At 40.9% G+C, this 25,324-nt stretch overlaps 3 protein-coding genes and 1 pseudogene across 7 annotated transcripts in view; 1 reads left to right on the forward strand and 3 right to left on the reverse strand.

The window, feature by feature from the left end:
* The first annotated feature begins 78 nt into the window (after nucleotides 1-78).
* Nucleotides 79-2,869, forward strand: LOC120545138 (annotated as a pseudogene).
* On the reverse strand, nucleotides 2,793-5,738 carry tmem119b (transmembrane protein 119b). Its single transcript, XM_039779186.1, has 2 exons — nucleotides 5,593-5,738; nucleotides 2,793-4,166 (listed from the first exon to the last, which is right to left on the reverse strand). Exon 2 carries the CDS (start codon nucleotides 4,148-4,150, stop codon nucleotides 3,311-3,313), a length of 840 nt encoding a protein of 279 aa, XP_039635120.1. The 5' UTR covers nucleotides 4,151-4,166; nucleotides 5,593-5,738; the 3' UTR covers nucleotides 2,793-3,310.
* A 257-nt stretch (nucleotides 5,739-5,995) lies between these two features.
* On the reverse strand, nucleotides 5,996-10,219 carry LOC120545136 (cell wall protein DAN4-like). 3 transcript variants are annotated; one of them, XM_039779184.1, is made up of 3 exons: nucleotides 9,957-10,219; nucleotides 9,605-9,718; nucleotides 5,996-9,082 (listed from the first exon to the last, which is right to left on the reverse strand). In XM_039779184.1, exon 3 carries the CDS (start codon nucleotides 9,072-9,074, stop codon nucleotides 7,743-7,745), a length of 1,332 nt encoding a protein of 443 aa, XP_039635118.1. In that variant the 5' UTR covers nucleotides 9,075-9,082; nucleotides 9,605-9,718; nucleotides 9,957-10,219; the 3' UTR covers nucleotides 5,996-7,742. The 3 variants fall into 3 exon arrangements, with proteins under 3 accessions (XP_039635118.1, XP_039635119.1, XP_039635116.1); XM_039779185.1 differs by having other exon boundaries at nucleotides 9,605-9,721; XM_039779182.1 differs by lacking the exon at nucleotides 9,957-10,219 and having other exon boundaries at nucleotides 9,605-9,809.
* A 952-nt stretch (nucleotides 10,220-11,171) lies between these two features.
* coro1cb (coronin, actin binding protein, 1Cb) overlaps nucleotides 11,172-25,324 on the reverse strand; it is a 16,799-nt gene continuing 2,646 nt past the window's right edge. For 2 of the 3 annotated variants that reach the window (XM_039779178.1, XM_039779177.1), the window contains exons 2-12: nucleotides 23,104-25,324; nucleotides 17,117-17,316; nucleotides 15,467-15,589; nucleotides 15,211-15,340; nucleotides 14,788-14,969; nucleotides 14,539-14,658; nucleotides 14,011-14,115; nucleotides 13,776-13,921; nucleotides 12,982-13,039; nucleotides 12,613-12,855; nucleotides 11,172-12,106 (exon numbers count right to left, since the gene is read on the reverse strand). The exon at nucleotides 23,104-25,324 is cut by the window's right edge. In XM_039779178.1, the coding sequence (XP_039635112.1) occupies nucleotides 11,987-12,106; nucleotides 12,613-12,855; nucleotides 12,982-13,039; nucleotides 13,776-13,921; nucleotides 14,011-14,115; nucleotides 14,539-14,658; nucleotides 14,788-14,969; nucleotides 15,211-15,340; nucleotides 15,467-15,589; nucleotides 17,117-17,316; nucleotides 23,104-25,324 (3,648 nt within the window). In that variant the 3' untranslated portion in view covers nucleotides 11,172-11,986. Of the gene's footprint in view, nucleotides 12,107-12,612; nucleotides 12,856-12,981; nucleotides 13,040-13,775; nucleotides 13,922-14,010; nucleotides 14,116-14,538; nucleotides 14,659-14,787; nucleotides 14,970-15,210; nucleotides 15,341-15,466; nucleotides 15,590-17,116; nucleotides 17,317-21,272; nucleotides 21,588-23,103 lie in introns of those variants that run through there. The other variant, XM_039779179.1, reaches the window with a different exon arrangement.

Consider the following 25,324-nt stretch of genomic DNA (forward strand, 5'->3'; position numbering starts at 1 on the left):
CGGAGAATAAACTGGACATGCGCAGATGTGATTCGTTTTAGCTCCTCCTCCTTTAGAGTGACGTATGGACTTGAGGCTTTGTTTTCTTTGCTTTCCTCTTTTAAAACTGCGCCATTCCCCTTGACTGTCAACATGGCGAGTACCGTTGCAAACAAGTGTCTAAGTCCTCTGGCTTTCCTGACCAGGAGGTTATCTGCTCCGGAGTTCATCACTCAGTGCTGCTACCACCAGAAGGTAAAACACGTAGTTTGTTATAGCTATACTAAAGAATGCCTAGTCACTGTGTGCTAGCTCCTGTTTGGCTAATGTTTACTAATATTACCATTAGCCATGAATAAGAGCATCGTGAGTAGGTATGGTAACAGTGGTTACATGGCTCAGGTAATTAGATGGAGCAGTACATGGATCATGTTACATGTTACATCAGTCTGCTCATATGAGTTATATATCACAAAAAGGGGAGTATGACAGAAAGAGATAATGTATGAAACGCCAGCACGGTAACTAACATTAGTTTTACCGTTATTTGTTCGTTTCATGTTAGCTCGTCAGTAAATTGAAGACGTCACTAATCTGCCCAGCTTTAATACTTGAATGACATCCGATTAATACGCTTTAAGGGTTGTCAGGATGGTAAAGGAGCACAAACCTGTAAATGTTATGTTACATAACTACCTGTGGAAGAACTGTATACTGTTGATGATTAAGCATCTTTCAACTAGCCTTTACACAACAGCCCTATTCAGATATGTCATTGTGTGATGTGACGTATGTTGCAACATATGAGACACATGGTCAATAATTCTATATTAAAATTAACTTAGTTTATGCTGGTAAACATGAATGGTTTTCTCTTAATGTTTGAATGATTTAAAACAGAATATACCTTTTTATTGAAGGGCTTTATTTTTGCCTGGGGCGTACTTGGCTTTAAATAAGACATCCCATTTGGCAAAACTGTTATGTATCTTCTATCCTTTGAAGATGTACAGCTGTAAGATCATAAAAAAGATTTCTTAAAACTAATTTCAATCTAGACCATAAAATTAGTTGTGAATATGTTGCATAACTCATTTTGGAGAACAAACAAGCACAAACATATATCAAATTTGTGTATTGAATGTAGTCCTTATAGGATATTTTGTGATACAAGGTCACACACTTTATATTGTTTAAGCCAGAGTGACTCAGCAGAAAATAGGGGGAGGGGGGCAGGATGCAGCAGTTGATTTAGTTGACAATGAAATCCGGTCCTAATCTGTTTATTTCAATGTCTCTTACGTAATGGGCCAAACTTGTAGTTGTATAATGGTGATACTCAAGATTTTTGACTTGTTCAGATTGTAGCAGAAAACAAAAGCCTCCCAGGATGCTACTGTTGTTTTACTTCCATCATTTATTTCAGTATTGTGGAATACTTTCAACAGCTTGCTAAAAACCCAATTTGATGTGTTTTTGTGTTTTCTTTCTTTTCTCTCTGAAGGTGGTGGATCATTATGAGAACCCAAGAAATGTGGGCACATTGGACAAACACTCCAAGAATGTTGGGACTGGCCTGGTGGGCGCTCCAGCCTGTGGAGATGTAATGAAGCTCCAGGTATGTTTAGCACTAAGCATGGGTGGATTACAATCTTTTTTATATAGCTATTAAGACTAAAATATATTAACACAGTTTAAAGTACTTGTACTTATAGAAGCCTTTCCCCTGTATTTTGCATATTACATGAACAGTAGTGGGAACAGTTATTTTAATCTAGTTGTTAACGTTTGAAGAATTTAAGAATGGTAGTTCTTTCTCTTTAGCATTTGGGTAAAACTCAAAAACCTTTTTTGACAGATTGAGGTGGATGACCAGGGGAAGATTGTGGATGCCAGGTTTAAAACTTTTGGCTGCGGGCTCTGCTATTGCCTCCAGCTCTTTGGCCACCGAGTGGGTGAAAGGCAAATCTGTGAGTGAACACATTACAGACACTTCTTTCTCTGCCACATGGAGTGTGTCCTGTATTTCATATTCTTATTAATTCTGCTCATGTCTTAGTTATCTTTGACTGGAAAGATTTTTGTGGTCCTGGACCAATGTGCTTTTCTTATCAGGTGGATGAAGCTTTGACAATAAGAAACACTGACATTGCCAAAGAGCTCTGTCTTCCACCTGTTAAACTGCACTGCTCCAGTAAGTTTCCAGTACATTTGTCTAATGAAGTTATTCCTTTCCAAACTGCTCCTACGTGTATGTATATTTAATATATGGAATTGTTTCTCACCAGTGCTTGCAGAGGATGCTATCAAGGCTGCCCTGGCTGACTATCGCCTCAAGCAACAGGACGACCAGCAGGAGGCAGTCAGAGCCAGCATTTAAACAGAGCATTCACTCTGAGCTGGGCGCCACTGTTTGCTTCGTGCTGTCAAGAAGAGAAGTAGCAGAAGTCCAGCATCCTCACTTTCCTGCAGTATTTATGAGGCACACCTAATACGTTGATGACCAGTACACCATTGTCAACCCTCTGTAGCAGTGTAACACCAGGAATTAGTCTGTGGTTGTCCTAACCCTGCCTACTGTACCTTTTTAGCCTGTCACATAAACGCACAATGTAAGCGCTGTTGGTACAAAAAGAGGATTATTTTTAGAGATTGTGTTAAATTTTAAGATTTTGTGCTTGGGGAGTGTTTAGTTTGAAAGAAGGTGTGATGGCGATAATATCTAAAGCTAAGAGCTGTAGTCTTTCTACACCCTAAGCACTGACCTTTGGTATGCAATAAAGCAAAGTGGCTTGAAACAATGAAAGGGTCCATTGGTTTTAAGTGTTATTTATGATTATTTAGTAATGCTTCCTTGACAGTCTGCAATAAAAGTATCCTGAAACCAAAACTATTCTCAGGCATTGGTTTTCTATTATTGACTAATCTTAAACATGCAAATACTTCTCTGTAAAACATCGTCAATACGTTTTGCACAGCAGGACAAAGTATTTGGGATAATTGTTTTAGGAATTAAACACTGAGCAAGATGTCCTTAAACAACACAAAACACCCCATAAAAAGAAATCAGTTTTGTACTAGAAGTTAATGACGTTACTCTAAGTAAGATGTTTATAATATGGCATGAAATATACATCCAGTCAGAGCAAAGCAACTGGCTGCTACAATATTGCAAAAAAAAAAAAAAAACTCACAACACTTTGATTGGAATTTAGCAACCTTTCTTTTCCCTTGATAAACTTGTAGACATTTTTGTAAACTTACTGCACAAATTGCCACTCATGGATTCAAAGTGTTAAAAGATATACATTCAGGTCAGTGTTCAGAATAGTTAGAAGGCAGTTTTCTCTCCCGCAATCAGCTGAAGTGTAGCAGAGTCATTGTGAATGTGCAGAGAGGAGGGCCGGACACTCCTGCCAGTTTCAGGCTCCTGTAAATTCGCTTCCTCTGGATGAAGCTGCTCTGGAGGATTCAGCTCAGGGCTTCCTGCTGCTTCTTCACTTTCAGAAAGCTCACACAGCTCCTTTTCCTCAGGGAGACTTGGTAGCTGCTGGTCCAGGATGTTGCCATCTGGTTGAGAGCTGTCCTCAGGACTGTGGTCTGCCACTTTCTCACTGGAGTCACCTCCCTCTGCAGCATCAACACATTTATTTGGTGTGCGCAGCCTCTTGGTAGCCCTCATAATGTCTGCCTGGAGCTGCTTGTGAGAGTCCACTGGCTCACTTTCCTGCTCGGGAGCGTGTTTTTCTGGCACTTCATTAAAGAGTTTAGCACCTCCTGTTTTGTCCCTGTGGTCTACATACATTTTTGAGGGGTAAGAGGAAGGGTAGTAGGCATTGACTTTGCGCCTGCGGCTCATGATAATTGACCCACAGATAATAAGGAAGAGCAGAAGGATGAAAGAGCCTGCAACAAGGATAAGGAGCATGTTCTCCTCCAGAAAGTCCACAACTTGATTCAGAAAGTCTGTTTCCACATGGGTGGGGCCAACAGGTGTGGTTTGGTACTCAGAGGAAAGGTTGCTGGTGGGCAGAGAGGAAGTAAAGTTACTGAGTTCTTCCTCATCTGTACTTCCTTCTATAGAACTGTAAAAGGGTAGTGGTGTGGCCAAGCTGCTGCTGATGCAGAAGACCACACACAGACCAATTAGACGAAGGGCCATTGGGAGCATGGTTTCCCCTCAGGATCTGTAAATAACAGTAAACGTCAGTAACTGAAATGTCAATGCCATATGTGAAGACAGTTGTGCGCCTGTCATGTGTCATGTGTTGCATTACATTTGAGTCACAGAGCTAAGCATCTGTTTTTCTGAAAAATAAATACTTGGTGATCTTTAAAAAAAAAAAAAAAACCTTTCTGAAGGTATTTCCTGAAACCCTTAAAGACTCTCCTAAACATCTGAATGAAACTAAATTATAAGTAGGTTTTATTATCAGTTAAAACACTTTTTTTATTGTGCTGCAGACAGAATATTCTCTAATCCAGTTGGACAGAAGACACTGGGCCTAGACTAGTACACAGTTATGTTGAGAAGCAATGATCCATTTGGTTAAAACATACATGTAAACTACATCAAACCTCCAATATTGTATACTGTACATTTCTGCAAGTTCACTTGATTGTACCAAAACTAAAAAATCAGCCTTCATTAGTTAAACACATTGGCTTTATTCCAGCTAGAACTTCTAACTCATTGAGATGAAATGAGTCTACTGAACACACATGGTGCAGAAACCCAAAGTACGGAGTTAAAATGTTTAGTAAGAGCATATTTTCCCTACTTACCCCTTGTGGTATTGGCTAACAGATATAAAAAGGGCAAATAAAACCAAAACTATTTACATGGCTAGATACCACAACGGGTATATGGGAAAATCATTTTTTTTTTCTTCCAATTTGGATGAACTGACCCTTTAAACACTGCTTTAGATATTTATTTGGATCACAATCAGCTCTCTGCTCGGTTTGTGTCAACTGGCAACAGCTCCCACACTTTTATCCCTATTCTGCTGCATCTGTGTGCAAGCTGGGCCACATGAGGCTCCTCTCTCATCTGGAAAAAGGCTGGGATTTTTCATAATTAATCACACACTCAACCCTGGTCCAAATATACATGGCCACACATGCCTGCAGACACATAAACATATGCACATAAGGCAGTCATACACACACACACACACACACACACACACACACACACACACACACACACACACACACACACACACACACACACACACACACACACACACACACACACACACACACACGCATACATGGAATGAATCTATACTCAGCAGATTTTTTAAATTAAATGGAAATATAAGTACTATGACCTAGATTTTGTCTTCGGTCCACTTTAATGTCTATGGGACGGCCCAGAGCCTGTTGCCTTGTGCCTTTGTACTGTTGTCTTTCTTGTGCACTTGCAAGTCTATGGCTGACTTTAATAGTCTTACTTCCTGAGGCTGGATGGTGCTCTGAAGGCATCATGATGCTGTCACATCAGCCACTTCAAACTGACATGTAAACTAACATCAAGAAACCCACAATGCCTAAGTGTGCAAATTTTTTTTATAAAAAACTCTACTAACATTCTACTATTCTACTCACCATCCACTGCAGAAGAAGAAGTCTCTGTTGGAATCGCCTCTGATGGAGAGGATACGTGAAACCAGTCTGGAAAAAGTGAACTGAGAGAGAGCGAGAGAGAGCACAGCAGAGAGTAGCTAATGTTCGGCGAGCCACGCTACTTCTGCAGTTTCAGATTTCAGGCTGGAGGTTTGTCTGAATAGTGCAAAAAAAAAAAGATGCCCTTAACCATGAGGACAAATCCCTCCTTCTGCTTCTCCAATGTTCTCCTCCCCCTTCAGCTTCCCAGAGAGTGTCTGAGCTCTCTGGCCTGCACACAGATTGTTCTTGTTAGGTAGGAGTTTGTAAAGTGCTGTGGGGGCAGGGACCCTCTCCTCCACTCTCCTGTGTGGCTAACTGGTGTGCAAGGCTATGACAACACTGGTGGGATGAAAATACAACAGCTTTATTATAAAAAACACACAAACCAACCGTCAAACATCATCATCGGTAACATGTGTTCACTTTAAAAATATTTCTCCATGATTTCTGCAGAAGGAGCCTCTGATTGACAGCCTGGCCTTTCCTTCAACCTCAGCCTCTGACACTGATGACTAACAGCAGGCCTGCTGGGGCAAAACGAGTCAGAGAGCAGCTTGTAAGAGTGAACAGCTAATACAGGAAGAGGTTAATGTTTCCTGTGCAGACAAAACAGTCAGGAGAAGGGGTATTTTTCTCCAGAAACAAGCAATTCAACTCACACATTGTGTGTGAGCACTTTAGGGAGAGAGTTTGACTGCGTAAGAGTGAGCCCTACAAGTTGTTGTGTATGTGTGCAAATGCATTTTTGGCAACTCTACTGTGTTTGAGATCAGTCAAGACAAGTCTAGCTTTATATGGTCATTAGGAGCGTGAGATTAAGTGTCCTGCATCCTTCAGGTTTACATTCATCTCAGCTCTGTTGATAGTCCCCAGTGTCTGTTTCAGTTGAACATAGCACAACGTGAAAAAAAGAAATAGGCATTCAGGGCTCTGTTTCCTTTTCGCAGGAAGGGAAGTGAATATGAAATCCAGTCCAGCATAGAAAAAAAGCCTTTTATAAAGCCTGTCATAAATAAGGGAACTGACTTAGTCCACTGGGTTTTATAATGACTGTTTATCATTTAGAGACACGTTAAGGACATGGAACACCTTCAGAAACAGAGCTGTATTCACAGCTTTCATGTTGAACATTTGCAGCACAAAGTTTATCTGAATGACTGTTCTTATTTTAAATCTCAGAGTGAACAGATATCCATTTGAAAAACGTCGGTAAACCCTTTTGTTACAGGTTCGTAAAGTTTATTAATTTTCAATTGATTTCTGAGAAAGGTGTTGGCACCTATTACGGGCAAAATCCAGAATGTTTTCAACTAGTTAATGACCAAATTAGTAAATTCTAATCACATGCTATGTGAGTGTAACCAAGACCCATTTGGGGGTTAAATGGAGTAGTTCTTTCAAGGAAATTCCTCTGGAAATAAGCACACAACCAACTAAACTGTCTCCATTTCCCATAAAATTAGTACCAAGTAACAAAAATGATTAGGCAATGACAGACTTGTAAAATAATGTGTTACCAAACTGTTAAATAAGATATAGTTGAATAAATTATCACAATACAGAAGCTGCATATCTACACCCACATAAACAGTCACATACACTTTATCATTAATCAAATTACAACGTTCATAAAATGAAGCCTCAGTGCTACCTGAATAGCACTGAAGAACAGTAATCCCTTGACAAAGCAAGCCTTCCTGTCTCCCGTTGCTGAGTGAAATACCATCAGGGCTCAGCTCAGGAAGTGCAAAGAAAAAATTCTCAGATCACGTTCCTCATCCTGACTTAAAGTCTCTTGTGGAGGGCAGGTGTAAAATTATGCAAAAAGTCTTAACTCCTGCCTAAAATACACATTAGATGTCCTGATGCCAGATACGGTTAAAGCAACATGAACATGAAACAGTAAATGTTTTGTTTGTGTTTGTGGTTTCTATGTCTCTTCCTCCACAGGAATAGGGCGTGCAGCGAAGCCAAACCACCACCATCAAACGGGAAGCACAAGTTTATTCAAACAGCAACTGTTTCCACATCAATGACATCAGACGGATCAGTCCGATCTGAGGTCTGATGACAAATAATGATAATTCCATCTAAACAAAGCGGTCATTTTCTGGTAGGAAGCTGCTGAGAGTAAAGTTATCTCCTCCGTCCTCATCGCTGTCTGAACCACCGTGGATCACCAGGACTCCGTTAGTGACTGGATTGCGTTGTCTTGAGTAGGTGTAATTCCTCTCAGGCAGCAGGGCCGAGATGCACATCATCTCTGTGGCCGGCTGAGATGTCTTCTTGACTTTGTACTTCCTTGCTGAAAGCTTGGTGCAGAGGATGATGGTAGAGACAATGAAGACAGTGGCCAACGCGGCCAAGGAGGCCACGGCGATGAGGCAGTTCTTCGCCACGCCTCGGGTGGAGCAGGGTTGGGCCTCTGTGCTGAGTGGGCTCTTTGAGACTTCACGAGGTGCTGTTGTAGTTGCCCGAGTGGATTTGGTGGTCGGGATTGGCAACCTCTTGGGCCCACGAGGGATCAAGATTCCTACAGGACTGGTGGAGACATTGGTGGTGGAGACATTGGTCGTGGGGATGGGAGAATCGGTTGAGAATGAGATGTTTGGGGGTTCAGCGGTAGAGCTCGACCCTGTTGTGGAGATGGGTATTTCTGTCACAGAAACGGGCTGAGACGTAGACGAAAGCTCAGTGCTGGTGGTGGATGTCTCACTTGTTGTGGGCTCAAACACAGGTGCTGCCTCAGAGGTGGGGTTAGCTATTGTTATGGCTGTAGTAGAAGGTGAGGGACTGCTGAGGGTCTGGGTGGAGACTGGAGACGGAGAAGAATTAGCAGGAGAGGTGGTGGAAGATAACTTGGACGTAACTTCAGGCTTAGTGGTGGACGTAGGCTGCGGGGAAGGCAAATCCAGTGTAGATGCTGCAGAATCTGTTGCAGGAGCAGTCATGTCCGTAGATGTGCTGGGTGATTGTTGATGTATCTGATCCTCTGTGGGTTTGGCTGTCTCTGAGATCGTCGTGTTGTTGGAAGGATGCGTTGCACCTGCAGTTGTGGTCACCGCTGTGGAGATATGAAGCAATGGTGGACCTGAGCTGCTTGTAGTTGTTGCCACAGTGGTCATGGCAACCAAACCAGATGTGCTGTCATTTGAGCTGTCACTTCTGTCGGTGATGATTGCCTCTTTTGTTTCCACTGTGGGTGACACAGTGGTCTCTGCTGGTGCAGCAACACTTATCTCTGCAGGTTTCTGAGTTTCAGGATGAAGTACATGTGAGCTGCTTGTGACCTTCGTGGTTGTCTGGTCTGGTTCAGCAGTTGAGTTGGTTTTTGGGATGAAAGCACTCATGGACTCCATAGCAAATAAAACAGATATCCCCCAAAGCAGAGCCAGATTCATCTTCATGCTGAGTAGCCCCATTGTTGTTTCTGAAATGTAAGTAAAGATTCAAATTACAGGCTGCAATGCAAGAGTTGTTGTAGTAAAAAGACACAAAAAAATCAAGTCATGTCTGCTAGTGGCATCTTATGATGAAACAGTCATGCGTCTTTCACCACACCCATTGGTACATTTTCACAGGAAAAAGGAAAGAACTACTGCCTTTTTAGAGTATATCTGAACCTTTCTTAAAAAGAAGTCTACACAAACAGAATCCACATTTAAAGTTGTTTTCTATATGTGATGTTTAAACGGCAGCAGAGGTTTCAACATCAGATGTTCTGTAACTTTTGAAGTGTTGTCAAAGTGAAGAATACATTATGAAGGAAACAAGGTAGATAAATCAACCTCCTTTGTGAGAGAATCCTAATAGAAGATCACATTTTTAGAGAGCAGGTAGTACACTCTATAACACTATTACATTAAAGGAAGCCGCAGATCCCAAAAGCAGAAACATATAACCAAAACAAAGATTGTAAATGTGTCCTCAGAAACCCCTGTCAGTGTCTTACCTTGCTGCTGGTGAAGCACAGGGATGGACGTGCGGATAAAATCGGATAGAAGTTTAGTTAATTCCAGTGTCTCTGGGGGAACATCCTTTGAGCTCTGACATGCTGACTGCAGCACTGCTTGAAAGAAGAAACAGGAAATGTTCACACTCACACCTTTTTTTAAACCAGCTCTATATAACATTTTCAGAAAAGTCAGATACAGACACTTCCCTAAGAAACGCACAGCTTTAGGTTGCATCAACGAGGAAGTAAAATGTATCAGAGCTTGTTTTTTTTAGTTCCCTACATAGGCTCAGCTACCATATTTTGAGATCTCCTATCCTATTCATTGACAAAAGAAGATGTGTCTTACCTCACTGATGGAAAGTTGGGGAGAGCTCAGGTTTTGATGTTTGCTCTGCGCCTACTGATGTTCTGACAGCTACTTTATATAAAGTAGCAGGAGGTACTCAGTTCTGTGAACAGATGTTTCTCACGTCACCTTCTGTCTAAGATTTACAGCTACATGTCATGTGTGTAAAAACCAACTCAAGGCAACTCAAGAGATCAGCTACACGAGGACAACATTATGGTTTTGAAGTGTGGCGGTTTGGTGCCTGATTTGGTTTTTTGATTCAAAGACTGATTTGCAACTTACTGTCAAAATACAAAGCTTGGACTCACACTTTTGTACCCTGTGAGGAAATAGAAATGTTCTTCTAGTGTGTAACTCATAACTGTATCAACTGTCACTTCCTGTGCTGCTGAGTAATACTAGGATGTGGTTGTAAAAAAACCTATGAAGATAAACTTCTATTTGTTTTAGTGTTTTGAACATTGCCATGCTGTGAAAAAGACATGGTACAGAGCATCAAGCACAGAAGAGGGTCACTGTCACCAGTGGTGGAAAGTAGTTACTCAAGTACAGTTAGTACACATTTTGAGTATTTCTATTTCATGCTACTTCTAATCCACTACATTTGTTTACAGCTACAGTCATTACTTTTCAAATTAAGATTTTACATAAAGAAGACACATGATGAGTGTGAGTGGTTCTAAACCTTTCTGGCTTGAGGCCGTTTACAAAAAACATCCCATATTTCATAAAAAAAGGAGGAAAATTAGAGGAGAGTGACTAGGCAAGGTGTGATTTTAGTTTTTTTGTTTGTTTTGTTTTCCTCTAGACCGGTGGGAGAGGGTTTTTGTTCTTGTTCAATTGTATTTGTCTGTTTTGTATGTTTAAAAATATAAAAACAATACAAAATGGATCTAAAAAAAAAGAAGAATGAGAATGTAAAATAAAAACAAACTGTCAGAATATCTAATAAAAACAGAAAAAGACCTCACACTAAAATAGAAAATATATTTGACACCAGCAGAGGAGTCATGACCTCATGACTGCTGCTGCTGCTTTAGCACCACCATGAGGCAAGAAAAGAAGTAACAGCTGACTGAGGAGGTTTTTAGGCTTTGGTGGGGGTTGGGCTTGACAGAAAATGACTAAACTCCCACTGATACAGAATAGCTCGACACTCTACCTGCATGGATTTCTTTAAAACAATTTAAAGAAAAAGAAAGAAAATAGAAGTTTCCGTGTGTAAAACCTTTATTATGTGCACAGAACTGTTTGTCAGGGGTTCAGTGAAACACAAGCTGGGTGAGTGGTCCCTTCCCAACACTAAATATGCACTGGAGAGGGCGACTTCAGTTTGACCCTTAACAGTGACAAGAGGCACCACTACATTTGCACAACATTTACACCAGAGAGATGCAACCCCCAGCCCCCTCCCCAATAAAACCCAATGTTAAATTTCAAGACCAGAAGAAGAGGAACAAAACGTTTTAAAGGAATTCTTCCACTTTCATAAATCTGATGGTTATCAATGAGCAAACTGGTGGGAGGAAAAAAGTTCAACAGCCACTGTTGAAAAAATATCCACCTGGACTAAATCAATCTACCAGGTTGTGACCGGAATGTACAACAGGAGAGAAAATAAATGTAAAAGCAGTGCATGAAACCGCACATGATTCATATTTGGCAACACAAAAAAATAACAATGGAAATACTGATGCTACATACAGTTTTTGAGTAGTAAGTACAAACTTCACATAATAAGAATATTTTACCACAATTTGAAAAACAATAAAAAGTTAAGACTGTTTCCTTCAACAAAAATGTCTTTTCTTCAAATGTGTACATGAGCTGCGAGAGTTTTTCCTTTCTCTGTGTCGGGGCGGAGTGTGGAACTGGAGACTGGATGAGGAAAAAAATAAAGTTCATCTTGGAATGTAGGGCTTGGTCTCACCAAGCTCAATGAAGCCGAATCTTTGAGAATTTGGCCATGGCTGACCGATTCCTCTCCAAAAATGACTAACGGTCCGAGGAAGGGGGGGGGCGGGGTCTTACATGGCAACCTTGGCAACCTGCTCTTCCAGCCTGGCGATTCGACGGTCTTGGAGGATGACACGGTCCCTGAGTGACTTGAACTCTCGGAGTACCTCTTCCAGTTTATCTTCCATTTTCTGGTGAAAACGGAGAGAAAGTTAGCTTTTCTGAGTTCTTTCCCCCTTTATTTGGCTCTTAAGAGCTAGCTGAAGATTGCCAGAGTTGCTTACAGAAGATTTTGTGGGTGATAACTACTGTATCTTATCTACATCTAAATTCTATCTACATTTTTCTGGCAAAATGAGCAGGGATTTTACCGGCCTCCAGCAGTTAACATTTTCCCTTGCTGTTCCACTGAATCATGACCCAAATACCAAAGTATGTGCTGATCCATAACTGTTGTGAATGGTTCCAACCATAATAATTACTGTGAATGGGAGAGTCCAAACGTCAGCAAAAATGCTGTGTGAGTTTGAAAAGTGCAATGCTTTTTATTAAAAGAAACCATAATAATAATAATAATAATAATAATAATGATAATAATAATAATAATAATAATAATCAGTTTTAGGAACCTAGTTATAATAACAAAAGTAATAAACACACCAAAAAAAAGTGGGAAATATGACATGTTTACACTCACTACTGAGGGTTGTGAAGAAGCGTGCTTCTGGACAGTCGAGATGTTTTCTGCTTTTGTGACTGGCTTGGTCTCCAGGACGTTTGTCTTAACCACTTTCAGATCCCGGCTCTTCGCGGAGACGTAGCCATCTTTGAGTGAGATGAGGATGGGGCCTCCGTTCTTCCCGGCGAACCACTCCTCCGACTCCAGGGCGGGATCGGGGCCGGCTGTGTCAGGATACAGGTCGTCCTGGAACAGATCAGACTGGGCAGGGGGAGAGGACACAGGACATGCCATAAGGAGAGGAGGACAGCAGAGGAAAGGGACATAGTCAATAAAGCAGCATTAAGTGAACCGCATATTTATTACTTGATATAAACACAGACTTACCTTACGCGGGACTGTCATGATGATTGGTTCACATTTTCTTTCATGTAATTTGTAAAACCTACAGAGAGGATTAATATGATTAATATTGTTCACAGTAAAACCGTTGACATGCAACATGAAGAACATTAGTTAGATAAAATGTATTAATTAACAGACATATAATAACAGACACACAAAAGTAAGAGTAGTTATACTGTACAAATTTGTACTTAATTCTTATCAGAAAGAAATGCATTCACTCAATTACTGAAATGTACAGTATATATTGGTACGATTGACAGAATATTATTCAGCAACAATTTTGATAGTAAATTAATAATTTTTCCTAAGCAAAAATGCACAAACAAAATTGTCTGGCTTCAGCTTTTAAAATGTGAATATTTGCTGGTTTTCATAATCTTCTATGATACCAAACTGATTATCTTTGGGTTTTGAACTGTTGGTCACACAAAAGAAGACATTTTAATGTTACTAGGGCTATGGGAAATTGTATATTAATTAATTTTTTTACTATTTTCTGACATTTTATAGACCAAACATTGAAAACTGAGAACAATTAGATTAATGGACAAAGAAAACAATCCTTAGTTGCAGCCTTAGAAATGTTTCCCTTGCAGCAACATTTGGGTGCGTGTCGAAATTATAGCTCAATTGGTTTAGGCTCTTATTAAAAACATGTGGGTATTTTTCAGAAGAATTCTGTAATAATCAAACATTTTGAGCCTTATAATGTATGCTAGCTCCACATACTAACTAGGCAAAGGTAAAAAAAAAATATATAATGACAACAATACCTTGCGATTTCACATTTGTTGACATCCAGGCCTCTTTTGGGCATGTATCCCATGCCTCTCTGGGGCTCCTTGGTGGAAAAGGTGTTGAGGTAGTGAACAAACGGTGCCTCATCAGTGATCTCAAAGTACCGAATGCTGCTGTCACCCTGAGGACACACAATCACAGCTCAAAATCAGTTTGTGAATCTAATGATTTAAAAAAAGAGAAACAAAACCGGAATTTGGAGCTGCTCACCTTTCCACACAGGTAGACTATGTTGGTGTCGGGGTCATAGAAGGGCAGCAGAACTCCATTACTGGAGTCCATCTCTTGAACACAAATTGGCTCATCCATGTTGTCCTAGAAACACAAAATCCAGTATTTGTACAGCACTAAATTGTAGAAGACCCTTAAGATGCATGGCACCTATTCCTAATAATGAACAAGAAGAAATCATACATAAAAATACACAAGACATGACTCCTGGTAAGAAGATCTGGAAAAGTGAGATCACTGTGTTAATGTTACCCTTTGAATTTAACACCCCCAACTGGAGCTAAGGTGTAATGAAAATTTGATAGGGAAAAAAATAATCCTCATTTCACATTCAGGAGGCAGAGAAACTGATGGAAACCACTGACAATATTATTTCATAGGCAGGAAGTTTTACAAAGCAAGGCCCAACAAAGGTTCAACATCACTTTAAAGTGTCATATAGAAAGCAGTGTATTTGTGATGTATCAGTGTGTTCAGGATTAAATGAGATTCTCTCTGCTGACGTACAGTTTTCCACAGGGCCAGCTGGCGCTCGCTCATGCGGCTGAATCCAGTGGTGAAAATATTTCCGTCTGCTAAAAAGATCGCTCTCATTGGTCGAGCTCCCTCGTGAGCTTTGTCCTTCTCCTAAAAACAGAAACACACTTGTCATATTGGACAGCCATGTTGGTAGGTGCTTTGAGTCAACAGTTTGGTGGGTGATTCTGGGAAAGATTATTCCCTCAAATCCCTGCAGTGAGCTGCGTGTCCACTTACTGCAACAATCCTTTTTTTACGGGGGTCGATGACGCGGACCTTCTTGTCCTTGCAGGCGGTGCAGAGCAGGCTGCCATTGCGGCTCCAGCTGACACTAAAGATAACATCAGGGTGCATGTCCTCCAGGTTGATCATGGCCTCTCCCGTGCCCACATTCCAAATGACAATCTGGTTGTCACACCCTAAAATGGACACAAACAGCACAGCCTGACTACACACACACACACACACACACACCTCCGTGTCCAAGGTTATTTTAAGCACTGTACATCACACAAAGCAACATAACAGAAGGCAGTCTGTGAGATAATTGGTCAGATTTGGAGTTCAGCTGTGCACAGTGGACAAATGGCAGACAATTACCTAAAGAGATATTTCAGTTTGAGGGCACGGGGTGTACCAAAGGCCTCAGGCGAAGGTTACCTGCACTGAGGAGAACGTTGCGTGCGGTGGGATGCCAAGACACAATGCCGACCCTCTTGGAGTGGCCTTCTAACACGACCACAGGCTGTGAAAGGGGAGTCTCCAGCCCGTTCTCAGGGATCTGCCAAACCTGAGTCCAATAAAAGTAGTACTTACTTAAAAGTTAAAATTATACTTAAAATTGCAACTCTGTTAAAGCACAAACACAATAAACCAGGGAAAAAAACTCAAAGATCCTTTTTAACCGCGTCCTTACCATGACCGTGCAGTCCTCCGAGCCGCTAGCAATGACGAGGTCATTATGAGGACACCAGTCGATGTCCAACACTGGGCCTGTGTGACCACATACTGTAGGGTAGACCTTGTCTATACGGCCCGACTGTGAGACAGAAGACAACTTTGTTACAAAGAGTGTGAGCTGCGTCCTCCTGTAAGCTGATATCTGTCTGAGAGATATGAAAATGACTGACTAACGGGGCTAATCCTGCAGAAGTTATATTCAGTCCTTGTATGACCATCACATTGCAACTTTATCCCACATCTATCCTCATGCTAGGCTAAACTCACAGAGCTATAATAATAATGGTACATTTTCAAAAAAATTACACTAAGAAGTCAACTAAAAGTTATTTATTTAATATCAAACAACATTTAACTCCAGTAAAATCAGCAAGTAGAAGACGTTACATGTCAACCAGTATTTACCAAAGATTGTATGGCTATGTGGGGGTTGACGGCGAGAGGAGAAGGAGGCACTGGACTTTGAGATTCAGCAGCAAATCCTCTTCACAAATTCACAAGCTAACCAACAACAGAAGATGTCTGAGTATTAGGGCTGGGCGATATGGAGAAAATAAGATATCACAATGTTCTTGACCAAATACCTCGATATCGATATTGCGGCGATATTCTAGGGTTGACAATTGGTGCTTTAACAAAATATCTTCACACTAAGATTTTAGATAAATAATCATCAGTAATGTGGATATAATGTCTAAGTGGGGAAAAAGGCAAATAATAGAACAGCTAGAACAGTCTGGTAGGTTCAGAAATGTACATCACTTTACTGTAATGCAGCCTTTAAAACCAGTAAAAGACAACACTTATGTCTTAGCATGTTATTACGATATCCAAAATCTAAGACGATATCTAGTCTCATATCACAATATCTATATAATATCCATATATTGCCCAGCCCTACTGAGTGTCATGATCCGCTGGGCCTTTAATGTGAGGACACAGTAAACCCATTTTACTGTTATGACCTCATCCATTGTCATGGCTGAACATCTGTCTACCCATGTCCCAAAGTTACAGCAGCTTCTCAGGGCAGGATATTATACAGGGTCAATTCAATCAATCAATTAACCCAGTGGACTAAAATAATGGCACAGCACCCATCCCCTCTGTGAGTATCATGGGTTTAATGAGCAAACTGTAATAGGATACACATTGGATGCTTTTACTACCAGGCAGATTTAAACATTGATTATCTACTGGTTTTTACTATAGATACGAGCCTCAGGGGAACGGCAGGACAGGGTCACAGCAGCAGTGTGCTGAAGGTCTGCTGACCAAGCCGACCGAGCCTATAGGATTGATTTGCTACATGCTCTGAATGCTATACTATGATACAGCATACTGCTACAGAACAACCCTTGTATCTCTGGTATACTTTACAACCTCTGTGTCCTATTTTGTTCTTCAGTTGCCAGTGTCCTACAGCTTTTTATTCTGACCTGACAGTTAAAGCTCCTATGTGCAGCTGAACAAAAAAAAACATTTCAACTCTATATTTTTTTAACACTTCATGCAAACTTGGAGCTCACAGCTCTTTAGTGGACCATCACAAGATCTTTTTAAAACCCTTGATAGAAATGAGAAAGTGCGGCAGGGCGTCACTCACCTTTTGTAGAGGAAGTACAAGGAAGGCTCCTCCCCCACTGGCGTCTATAATGATGGCAACAAATTTGGGGTTGACGGCACAGAAGGAGCTGTCCCATGTGACCCTGGACACTCGGATGTCATCATAGCACTGGTCGTTCCTCACGGCCTGACCAAAGACATGACGGAACTTGCTCTGTCGTACAACTCGCCGCAACATATCTGTACAGAGAAATAGAAGTGCAATTTGAGTGTTTTGCCCAGAAAGGTACATACAACATACAAATAAAATGTATAAAAAAAATGTATAAAACGCTACAGAAAGCGGCCATTTCCCCACAGAAACTGATGCTGTAAAATCTGAAAATGAGAATCCTTCTGTCAATGTTTAAACATGCAGAGGAAACCTTGGGGTTAGTTTGTTTTACTGCCAGCAGTCTGTCTGATCTGAGATTATGCTAATCAAGTTTTGTTTGTTTATGTGCATGTGAAGGAAATAAATCAGCTCTACCTACTGGCAAACATTTTAAGTTGAACTGAGACACATTTTTCTCCAGCTGTACTGTATATACCTCCTTATCTCAGTGTAATTTTCCAGACTTGTGTGAGACTGAGAGAAAAAGTTCAGCAAAAATTGTTGACTAATAGGCAGAAAGAATTAAGCAACTGTAAAGCACTGTCAATCACAATACTACCAGATATAAAACATTGTAAGCGAACATATGAGAAGAATTAATAATACCACAACAACCGTCTGCCATTAACAAGAACATTATGAAAACACAAGCAGAAAATATAAGGTAAATCAAGTTAAAAACTGGACATCTGGTTACATTATCCAAAAGGAAAGATACACATATTGCAAAACATATAACTGTAACGCTGTGGAAATAGTTTGGAAGCAAGAAGTTTACAATATGAAGATATATTTTTTTGATATTTTGTAATGCCGTCCAAGAAACTGTAAGAAAGGAAAGTGAAAATGCTTCACCTCTTGAAGTGCATTAAATAATATCCAATAAAATCTGTGTACTGCGTGTGTCAACATTTTACAATGTATGGATGTCATTTAAACTGGAGAGAACTTATGCTCAATTTACTGTAGGGCTGCACAATATATCGTTTCTTTATCGTCAAAAAAGAGTCGAAAGACTGTGATATTTCACTAAGAGATGTTTATTAGTTAGTTGAAAGTGAGTGTCAGTAGAAAACTGCACTGTAAAATGTTACCATCATTTTTTTTGTTGTTGGTGCCTTTTTTGTTCAATGTGTTTATTTAGCAAGTAATTTAGTTTACATGACATTTAACATTATCACATATTTTCCTTGTATCGTGCAGCAATACTTAACTGATGTATCCAATTAAAGCACACATTTTGTTTTAGTGGTCATTAATATTTAGGCTCCCTGATGACGCCACAGAGAGTTAAATTAGCTTCAGAACTCAAATCTGCAGCTCAGCAGATTCTACTAAGAGCAAAAATCACAATCAGGCAACTTTTCTTGGTATTTAAAAAGCAAGCCACTTCCTTTCTACAGGAAATGTTTAAAAAATAGCCTAATTAATTAATTAATAACATCATTTATTGTGTAACTAACAGAAAATAGAACAAACTTTAAGTAGTATGACGAAGGAATTGGCATTTCATGCAGACAGAGAACTAGGCCTAAGCTTTATTTTGGGGTTTACTGATATAGATGCAGCAAAAAGGTATGCATTTATTAAAAATGTCTGCAGTGATGTTTTTTGTTTTGTTTTTTACAACGTCATCTCCCATGAACACACCACAGATGGCCTGTTGCTGCTCCATGATTCTGGAAATGATCTCCATTGTCGATCGTCATTTAATGATCACATTGTGGATCAGTGCACCCTCAAGCATGTTCACCTCCTTCGGTTTCTTCTTTAACTCTCATTTCTGCTTCCATTGAGTAGACATTTGTTTTCACAGCAAATTCCACTTTGGAAATGGTTAGATCTGCAGCCAAAACATGAAAACCAAACATGATGGGAATTCTCCTAAAAGTTGACTTTTAACATTGAAATTCCAAAACACTATCTTTGATATGTGAGGGAGATCTTCCATCATTTTAGTGGCATGCTTTGCTGTGTAATTATGTGGAAAATATATAGTGTCTCAAGGCGGTAATTAAGCTGCCATTCAGTAGCGACATACGGAGCAGTTATACAGGCTGCAGGATTTTTTTTTCTTTTCTGTCATCACACCAAACCACCTGCTTCTTCCCATTCAGTCATAGATTTTGAAAAGGGAAAAGCTGAATCACTGCATTTTTGATCTGATAAAGAAACATGTATTTTTTTCAAAATCTTCCTCAGCAGCAACACTGGAGCATATTTTACAGTTTTGCAAAGAACTGAACAAAACTTGCATCAGCACGTTAAAATATCATCTCTGTTTTAAAGCACTTATTTTAAAATAGCTTGCTTAGATTTTAGAAGTGTATTTTTATGAGACCCAAGTACCAATATTTTTGGAACTGAATGTCAGGTGGAAAAAAACATGTAAAATGGCCACTAACCAACTTCAATAAACATAACAGCCAATCCAAAACTGTCCATACAGTCCAATGTGAGGACACATCACATCAATATTCTTATGAACATCTCTTTGCATAAACAAAAAGCCACTTTCTAAAAATCTTAGTTTGGACTGTATCCTTTTCACAACATATTCACACAGCATACCATTACTGTACAATATGCCAGAAAAAAAAGCACTTTCATCTGTAACGGATATATGAGAGAAATGAACAGTTTCAAGGTGGATTACTATACATGACCCTTTTATGAATCAAACTTGCCCTGGATAGTTGATTCATAGCACAACGTCACACAGAGCCATGAACAGTGATCATATTGCTGCAGGGCTGCATAAAGCCTGGACAGCATACAGTTTGGAGACCAGAACAGCGTGTTCCCTCAGCCAAAATTAGTGCATTCAAGAGCAGCTACTCTCACTTCAAATATGCATCTGACAAAATGAGATTCTTCAGCCCCTGCAGGCTTCAGTTGATGCCATTACATTACAACGTGGTGCCACCATATCACCACCCAACACAGTTGGACATTACTGAGCATCATGATGGTGGACTGCCTTGTTTTAGCAGTTACAGACTACTGCTATGATATTATTGTCCAAGAGTGTAAGCCGCATGATAATTTTTCTGATACAAATACAAATGTAGTGATCAGCTACAGTCTGGCCTCCCTGTCTGTCTGGACAACGCCACTAAATTGGTGGACACAAGCAAACGATGCAATCACCATCACTTCAACTCAGCCTAAGCTTACTATAATACGGGCATGTTGCATTTTTGAAGGTTTATGCTGAATATATACCGAAATATTTAATGGAGGTGGAAACAGCTGCACTGAGCTAACGTTAAACAATGGTTAGCTAACGTTAGCTGATGTTACCACAAAGCTCGGTCCTTCTCCCCGTTAAAACAAGTAGCTACAAACAAATATCATCATGATCATGTGACTCAGCTGTGATTTTATTTATTTCTTGCCAGTAATTTCAAAAGCAAGTCGTTATAACGCTGTGGGATATGCAGATTAGTATTTTTGGCGAGTACTCTCCAGATGTGACTATCACCTGAGAACGAAACAAAGCATGTGGTTTATTGAAACGTTTAGCCAAATAGTTTGATAAGTAAAGTGAAGTTTAACGTTAATGGTGGCCACGATAATCGTGGACCGTGTTCCGCCGCACTAACGTTACCCCGGCAGCTCGGCAGCTGTGCCGGCGCTGGTCCCGTCTGAACACCGCAGACAAGGGGGAGGCAACCCGAGGAGTGTTTTTAAAAAGAAATATCACACAGGTAGCAATGTGACTTCTGTAATATGTCCATACAAAGCGGTCCTCTTAGAGTAAAATGTGTAATTTGTGTATGGCTGCTCCACTAGTCTGCCAGTGTGTTTTGCATCCGAACCGCTCATCACCAGTTAGCTAGGATAGCCACCTAGCCTAGCTGCTAACTGTTAGCTGCAGTGGACCGCCGCCAGCTGACGCAAGTGCAGATATTTCCACCCAAGGTTTTTGGCTGCTCCTATTCTCCAACCCATCCAGCGAGCTAAATGGATGCTGCACAGCCACTGCCGATAGACCGCATGTAAAATGCACAATGCAAAGACACTTTTCAGGCATTCTTACCTCCTAAATCTATTCAAGATTTTCGAAAAGCACGGGGATAATCAATCACAACACATGAATCTTGTAGTTTAGGCGCGCCCTTATCCTGCAGGACGTTGCTCTAGTGTCCCTTGTCTCTACAAAAAAAAGCTCAGCCGCTATATGCACTTATTCCCTCTCCTGACTGCAGATATGTGGTCCGGAGGCAGTGTTTTAAATCTAGAGCTATATCTGGATGCCAGTTAACAAATAGATTATATCCTGTCCGCTTCTCACCTGCGGAAGACTAGCTAGCTATCGTCTACTCTCATCGTTATTAAATTAAATAGGATACGTTGACGACCGGCTACGGCACATGCGCAAATGGAAGTCAGATTTCATTTCCCAAGGCTGTGAATGGGGATGGGGCTGCAAGGAGAACTGGGTAAAAAAAAAAAAGGTTTCTCACTACACCCCCCTCGTCTTTTGACGTGAACCTTTTGAATGAATGCATTTTGTTCAGCTATGCAAAAATGTGGATTTTCATTGCCAACAGCATCTTTTGTATCATGGTCCCTCCCCTCTCCCTCTGTCCCATCCCATTCAATTGCACCCCACCCCAGCCTGCACTGTCCAAACACATAAAGAAAACCCCCATAGTCTGTGATGCACCCACAGGCACACATCACAAGTATTCAGGGGAATCAGCTTTTAACCAGTCCCTCTTTTTTACATGAGGGGGCCAAACATGTTTGCAGTCCTTAGGGTTGTTTAATTGCAGGTTTTTCAAATTTGTACACTTTTTTGTTATTTAATTGTCTAGCCCTTCTTACAAAGTCTCAAACATAACAGAACCACTTTCCTTAGATGCATATGTATGACTGAAATTTGTTTTACCCGTTGAAGGAGGACGTTAATGTAACAGCTTGTTTAAATCATGAATGAATGAATAGAAGATGTTGAAAGAAAAGTAATGTATTTGCTTCTTTCTTTACCTGCTTATTTCTAAAAGATCAAGGAGTTTGGAGTCTATCCCACTATACGGCAGAAGGCGGGGAAATGCCATGGACAGTTTCCAAGACTGCTTCAGGGATTATTAAGGTAGACAAACACATTAATACTCTCATTTGCACCTAGCAGTATATCTGAGTCTCCAGTTCACACTGAGCTGTATTTGGTAACACAGGGAGAACATCCAAACTGCACACACACAAGGACCCAGATTCAAAACCCAGCACTGTCATTGGTGAGAGGACGCACTTGGTCGAATGATTGACTAAAAGACAGGAAGATGAAATGTGGATTTATTTTTTTGTCTTCAACAATCATGTTAATGCTACTGAATCACAGTTCAGGCCATGTAAATAGTTGTAGGTATTGAATTAGCCTCCCAACCAGATGAGAAAAATAAGACTCTTATATTAAATAACAACAATTAGGTCCTGTTACATTACTGGCAGAGCATAAACACATCAGCTGCAGCTAAAAGAGGCTAAAAATATCCTTAGAGCTGAAGGCAGCCATCGTTAATATAAAATATTGATGAGGAGCTTTAAATCAGTAAAAACCAAAACTTCAAAATGTCAAAATTTCTCTATAAAAATTTTTCTGGTGTCAATTAATTTTTAGACTTAATCAAATTAGTTAATAGGTTTTGTATACAAACAGAGATGTGTTTTAACCCACAGCTAACAATGAATCCTTTAAAAATGAAATTGAATGTGAAGTTTTTCACATGACAGTCTGTGGTAGGCATTTTGGAAAGTACCCTCTAATACGTGCTGTTTTGTGTGTGAATGCTTTGATAAACCATTGGGTCATTAAAAAAGGTACTGAACTGATGTCTCCAACACTGACAGTCCAAAGTTCTTACCTTTCTTTGGAGGTGGTTGAACTTCTAGTGGTCTCTCTTTGGATTTCTTTGGGACATCAAAGGCATTCTTCATTTGGGATACTTTGACACTTGGACCCTCCTCTGCTATCCGAATCGGAGCTTTGGCCTCTTTAGGTTTGACCTGGCCCTGATGTCTCCGCATTTGATTTGTTTCTTTAATAATTTCCGCCACAGGCTTGTACGAACCTATCTCACTGTCATTTTCTGCATCCCTATCACTACTGTAGTGGTCTTTACGCCTGACATAGTTACCATGGTTGCTGTTGCTGACCTGTGTGCCGACTCTTTCAGATAGGAGCTCAGGGCAGATTTCTCTTTTCCCTGAATAAACAGGTTTTGGTCTTTGGATATCATTGTGTGAAGTGACCTCAGGTATGTGAATAGTCTCTGTGGACTCAAAACGATTTGGGGGCTTTTTCTCAACAGGAGGAGGCGAGCTTTTAAATCTGGATCGTCTTTCCAGGAATACTCTTCTCTGTAACATGTCCAGGTTTTGCGGCTCCTCCTCAGGAGACAGTTTTGCCATACGCACACAGTAGTCAAAGTCGATCACGTCTCCGTACTGATCATCCATGTGTCCGAGTGAAAGATGTTCCCAAGGGCTTAGGTCAACTGACAGCGGCCGTACGTTGGTTGGCACTGTGTAAGTGCCCCTTTCGTCCCACAGCAAGCACATGTCCTGATTAGTCGGAGTGTTGCATGGTATATATTTGTTAAAATCAAATGTGTGTCTCCTCTTGACCCTCTCCTCAGAGCGCAGATGATCTTTGCCTCTTCTTTGCACATCAGTAGACCTTAGTTGGGCAGTTTTGAGCTTTATAAATGGGTTTTTAGGTTTTTTAGGGACAGGTGGAGGTGGACCTTTCACTTTGGGGTTTCCTTTTGGCATAGATTCATCTTTAGAATCACACGAGGCATCTGACGCCATTTGTGAATTTGCTATACTTGTACCGAGTTGTGTCGCCTTTGATGTGTCTCTCTTAGGCAACAGATAAGTTACAGGTGGAGGGGTGATGACAGCAGAGAAGCCAAGAAGCTCGCCCTCCCTCTTTAAGCTCGCGACCTGTATCTTTCCATCACAGCCTTCACTCCCTGACAGATAAGGACAAGGTATCAAATCGCATTGTTCCAATGTAAATGAGGCATTGTCTTGCAGTGGTGGTGTTTCAGAGCTAGGGGGCTCGGCCTTTGGCGGGTGAGAGTCGGTTGCTTTGCAGAACACTTGGCTGTCCTCTTTCCTGGTACACAAACTACCTGCTTTAGCCCTCTTAGAGACCGCACCAGCAAACCTGCTCTGATGGGACTGCTCCGCACCTGCTTTTTTTTGTGCAATAAATTCTGAATCATGGCTTTCCTTATAAAGATTGTCTGATTCTCTTAAAGGATCTACCTTTTCTAAGCACAGTTCCCATTTTGTCTTTATCTCTCTCTCACCACCCGTCTCCTCCTGTATAATCGACTGGCCTGCTTCATCAAGCATGTATTTCAAATCTTCGGTGCTCTCTCTTAATCTTTTCACCGAGCCACTGTTTTGTGTAATGTTAATTTTAGTAGAAACTTGCCCCTTGCTCTGGTCAGTTATTTTTTGCTTGGTCTCTGCTCTTCCTCTCCCAGTTGTCTCGGTGTGGGCAGCTCCAACATGACCAACTCCTTTTAGCCAGCACCTGCTGCCTGTCACTTCAGCCAAATGTTGACCCATTTCCCTCTCAAAACAGGCTTCGGGTGAACTTTCAGCATGTGCTTCCACACTGTCAGTCGTGACTGAAAGTCTGTCAGATCTTCTGCTTTTCTTCTCATTACCATTTTCTTGAGGGGCATTCCTGGAAGTCCTTTTGCCAAAAGTGATGTCCCCATCAGATGACATCCAAGTCTCATCCTTGTCGAGTACCACAAAGTCCTCCTCATTAGTGGGATCGCGTGAGGTCGTTAGACTCCTGGTTTGAGTGTCAGAACTCAACTTGCTATGACCAAGTTCTGATTTCTTCCCATTTCCTTGCATCTCCATAGCTGTAGTCCAAGTGTAGGCCACAGTGGTACTCTCAGAGCCACCTCTTTTGTTTGAAGTTTGTCTTTTCTCCTTAGGGTTCAGGACAGTTTTTGACTCCTCTGCAGTCCGAGTAACACTTCGGCTATCCCTGTCTCCACCCACCCACTCTCCCCTGGTGTTCAGAGGGTGCTCCTGCTGACCTAGAGGCCTGAT

This window comes from Perca fluviatilis, chromosome 17 (assembly GCF_010015445.1).
Source record: "Perca fluviatilis chromosome 17, GENO_Pfluv_1.0, whole genome shotgun sequence".
NCBI lineage: Eukaryota > Metazoa > Chordata > Actinopteri > Perciformes > Percidae > Perca > Perca fluviatilis.